This window comes from Pterocles gutturalis, unplaced genomic scaffold (genome assembly GCF_000699245.1).
Source record: "Pterocles gutturalis isolate BGI_N339 unplaced genomic scaffold, ASM69924v1 scaffold25801, whole genome shotgun sequence".
Lineage (NCBI taxonomy): Eukaryota > Metazoa > Chordata > Aves > Pterocliformes > Pteroclidae > Pterocles > Pterocles gutturalis.
In genome coordinates this window covers 254-5,126 of record NW_010103790.1, presented here as the reverse complement: position 1 = coordinate 5,126, position 4,873 = coordinate 254, and the positions used below count along the sequence as shown (strand labels likewise).

The 4,873-nt window shown below is 37.6% G+C and overlaps 1 protein-coding gene across 1 annotated transcript in view; it reads right to left on the bottom strand.

Moving 5' to 3' along the window:
• The window catches only part of SWT1 (SWT1 RNA endoribonuclease homolog (S. cerevisiae)), a gene marked incomplete at its 5' end in the record, with an annotated part of 35,435 nt that extends 31,824 nt beyond the window's left edge, over window positions 1-3,611 (bottom strand). Inside the window, 2 exons of the mRNA XM_010086842.1 lie at window positions 319-1,072; window positions 3,553-3,611. Of these exons, the coding sequence (XP_010085144.1) occupies window positions 319-1,072; window positions 3,553-3,611 (813 nt within the window). The remainder of the gene's footprint in view (window positions 1-318; window positions 1,073-3,552) is intronic.
• Window positions 3,612-4,873: the final 1,262 nt, after the last annotated feature.

The window sequence follows — 4,873 nt, the reverse complement described above, 5'->3', positions numbered from 1 at the left end:
CTAAAAAAAAAAAAAAAAAAAATCAGTTGACTTATACCTACAGTGAAGTATTCCACCCCCCCAGCAGCAAAGTAAAGCCATGAAAGCGTATGTGCAGAGCCAGTCCTAATATGCAAGACCTTTATTCTTCTAGTTCACTTAACAGAGTAGAGAAATGTTTTAATGTGGTTTACATTGGAATCAGAAAAACCCACCCAGTCAACTACAAAATCCTGTTTGAAATCTGTAAGACAGTCTGCTCAGATAAAAACTGCCTGCCATCCAGAAACTAGCCTGAAACATCTACCTGCATAATACAAAGAATTGGGTTCTCATTACCTGTTTAAAACATAATGCTGTGGCTTCAAAGTCCCTTTCTTCAGGCCCTGAATTACCAGTAACTTTATCAGAATCAGCACCCTGTTTTTTCTGTTTACAAGAGTCCCATCGTTGTTCTGTTTCAGTTGAACAGCGTGACGGTGTATGTTTATGCACATAGCGTCTTCTCTTAGAAAACTCCTCATATTCTTCTTCAGACTCTTCTTCCCAAGTCCTAGATACTGTATTTGGCTTCTTAGAGAAAGGCTTATCATCATGCACAGTCCTTGTAGAGGCGTCAGATGGCTTTTTTGGAATTCTGACATCTTCGCTCTGGTTTTTTGATCCATCTCCCTTTTTATGTGGTACATGTGAATCGTACGCAGATGACTTAAATTTTTCCAACATAGTTTGTTCTGCTTTTAACTTTAGTTTGCTGAGCTCAGCTTTTTCTCTCTTTTTCTTCAGTGCCTTGTCCCTCTGAAGTGCAAAGCTATGCCAGAGTCTTTTCCCTTCTGTTCCATCAAAACGACTTTTGTTGTGACTTTCCCCGGTAGTAGTCACTACATCAGGAGCGCATACACTTTTTCCATGTCTAATTTCTTTGGCTTTAAATTGGATAACTATTTTCTTTTGCTTTTCAGTTTGGATTAAAGAACTGTCTGTTGCTTTACTTCTATTTGGAGATTTTTCTTGCAATCTTCCATCAGCGCCATGAGAAGTACTGGAACTTTGGTCTCCCTTCTTCTCTTCATCATCTTTCTCTATTTTGAATCTATAGAAACATGACAAAAAAAGTAATGTAATCTAGCTCAGTTAATGTAAAAGAACAACAACAAAAATAGCCTGCCCTCCTACAGTCTAGATTCATCTTATCACATGGATAAGTTTTAAGAGAAGTTTAATGATAGATGTGGTGCATCACCCTAAGATTTGAATGTGCAGCAGTTTAGCTTGGTCACACAGTGCGAAATACCGCACAGCTTTCAAACAGCACCGGATAAACAGACTGGAGAACTTGGAAAAGGAACAACTGAGGGGAATATAGTAGCATTCTACAGAAATCATGAATGATACGAAAACTGATTAAGAAAGTTTCTTATAAGAGAAAAAAAAAATCTCAACAAATTTATCGCACACCATGTTTAAAATAACCAAAGAAAGTTTCTACCCTACTCTATAATAGCGTTGTCAAAGAAGTTGGGGAGGCAAAGGCCATTTGACAAACTCGTGTAGGACAGGTAACTTAAATGCACTGAATGGCATCCAACTTCTGACTTAGGAGGCCCCTAGCTGGTTCTCAGAAGCTGGAAGGGTGTACAACAGGAAAAATCATTCTGTCCTTGTTTCACATATACCTTCCTACGCAAGCCCTACTGGCCACTGTTGAAATACTAGGGCCTGAGCAGCGAGGCCCTGAATCAAAGTTGACCTCCAGATGAACCTCTGATTTGACAATTGATGGGGTTAGCACAGAGGACACAGGCACCAAAAAAAAAGTAAACTTATTTTTACTTATGTCCAAAGTGACAAAATAATGAGGAAAATAACACAGAGAAAATAAAGCAAGATAAGGTAAAGCAGCAAGACAACAAGCAAACTACTATAGCAAACACAAAATACAGTAATGCACCTAATCATTACTACATAGAGTTAGTGATAATGATTAAGATACATCACCAATTGCCCTATATTACCATCATCCAGATCTACAGACGCTGGGGAGCCCATTTACAGCGAAGGATTTGGACAATTCATCCCGGCAATTGGGAAATCTCTATACAGTGTGTCCACTGTATAGAGGAGGCTTCCAAATTTCCCTGCAAATGGTCCCTGCTTTTATACAGTTAAATAAACAACTTTGTATCTTAACCTGCGAAAAACATCTGGTGTAGTTTTTTTTCCTTGTTAACTTTTTACCACGCTTGGCCAGAACCTGAGGAAAAGTTTAGAAGAAGTAAAGGTATCTGGTTATCTTTGATTATGTGTCTCTAAACAAAGCTGTCACTGCCCTGCTACATTCTGTCACGTAGAGGTCTGTTTGAAAGTTTGAGATAGGTATAGCTCTTTTTGGCAAGTGAGGCTACTGTTACACAACTACTATCTTACAGCAAGCGTTACAGCCATGCTCTATAAGCGTTACAACAAAAGCTTTTATAAATTGGCATGTATTCATAAGGTAAACTGGCTCCCCAGCGTCTGCGGATCTGGATGGTAATGTATTATTAGGGCAATTGGTGATGTATCTTTCTTAATCACTATCGCTAACTCCATGTAGTAATGATTAGGTGCATTACCTTAATTTAGGCTTGCTATAGTAGTTTGCTTATTATTTTGCTGCTTTACCTTATCTTGCTTTAATTAATTTTCACTGTATTATTTTCTTCATTATTTTATCACTTTTTAAATAGGAAACATAAGCTTACTTTTTTTTTTAATTTGGTGCCTGTGTCCTTTGTGCTAATCCCATTGATTGGCAAAACAACTGTCAGGGACGCGGTACTGGACTGTGCAGAGTTTTGCCAGTTATTGTTTTATGGTTACATCAAACCGTACTAACAAACAGTACTTAACAGCATGTACACAGGCAGCTAAATATCCTACAACTTACAACTCCACTCTAACAGAGAAACTGCAAAAAGATTTCGCCATGATTAAGAAACAATCCAAAGCTTTTCCATCTCAGGATTCACAGGAACATTCTCACTTTATGTGAAGCAGTTTTCAAACACTGTTTACATTTGCTACACTCAAGCTGAAAGATTGCTTTCTTTGCCTTTGAATCAATTACTTCAAGCATCAGGAGAAATCAATTACTTCAGGAGCACAGAAATCTATTAAAGGTACCAAGTTCATGACAGAACTATCCTCCAGACTTCAACAGTGTCTTTCTTTGCTAAAAAAAAAAAAAAAAAGTGTAATATGCAATATAGACCAATAAGGTAGTGCTCAAGATTTAAAAAATCATCTTTTTGACAGTAGTGTTGGAAGAGTGTAATTCCTATCTTATTTGAAGTGTAGTAGCATATATGAGAGGAAAAAAAAATAAATTCTGAACCCTGTCCTCTCAACAATCTCAAACTGCCCAGCTCAGACTGAATCCACTCATTAATGCAACGCCAACACTCCAACAATTAAAATACTGTATTTTATGTGCTAAACAGGTCAAACAAAACTCTTAAATTCAATATTTTTAAAAGCCTGTGATAGTTTTATTTTTAAGTAATTCCACTTAATGCCAGAGCAAGAACTTACCCGTGAAATTCTGTCTCTCCTTTCATAGTACGGCTGTAAGATCTCGTGTCTTCAGAGCTCTGAAAGAAGAAAAAAATCCAAAGGCTTATAGAGGAAACTGCAGTTAAAAAATACCTTTGTAAGATGGAACAAGCTATTATTTCATACTCGATTCACTATGATTTTGAGTAAGTTAACCTGGAAAAAGGCAGCCACATACCTTGCTATAATTTAGTATTTAGATTTTGTTATATTTAAGAACAACATAGGGAAAATTTAAATGTGGCACACAGTCTTGGGTTATAAATAGAGAAAGCTTAACTAACTAAACACATTTGGGATTCATGTGTAAAGTACTGAGGCCTGAGCAGCAGGCCTTGAACCAAAGCTGACCTCTAGATGAACCCCTCCAACAGAACATGATATATTAGTACCTGATCATCAGTCAAGTATGTATGCTCATTAGCAAATAGCTTAAAGTATAATCACTAGTGAAGATCAAGTGTCCTGAGACTGTACCCTTCTTTCTCATGTTCAGAGACAGGTTATCAAGGCCATAGGACCAGATGTCCAGCTTTGGTTGGAACGACGTGGTCAAAGCCAAACAAACAAAGAAACGCCTGGTTCCCCCTTGAGCCCTGGCAAGGTTTGGAGGGGCGGGGAGGGAAATCGAATGGAGAATGAAGACAGATGTTTCCACATTTGAAGTGATATAAGCTTGTTTATTCAATAATATAAAAAGCTAGACCCTCTTGCAGTAACTTTGGAGATCTCGCCTACGAGTGGACGCACTCTGTAGGACCTCCCAATTGCCGGGACAGGTTCTCCAGATCCTCACTGCAACTAGCACTCCCCAGCAACTGCGGATCTGGGTGATGGTAATTAGGGCAACTGGTGATGTATCTTATTTAATCACTATGGTTAACCACATAAGGTAAGTAATACTTACCTTATTTTCTTTGTACTGTACTATTTTGTCTTTTATTGTACTTCTTCGAACTTTATTATCTTATTTTGTTTTATCCATATTATTTTGTTGTTATTGCTGTTATTGCTTTAACCATAAGTAGAGATAAGCTCAATTCTTCAACTCTGTGTCTGTGTCCCTTGTGCTGACCCTGTCTCTTGGCAAAACAATGTCTTTCATATACTCCACAAGTAAATCAGTATGTAAAAAAAATATACATTTTTTGTATATTTATAAAAATTCTTAGGGGAAAAAAAAGTGTCCTGAACACTGCTTCCAACTACCCCCGAGGCAAGGCCAAAGCGAGGATATTTCTAAGAGGTTGGTGCAGAAGAGATGCATTATTAATTTTAATCAGATTTACTAATTGGGTGG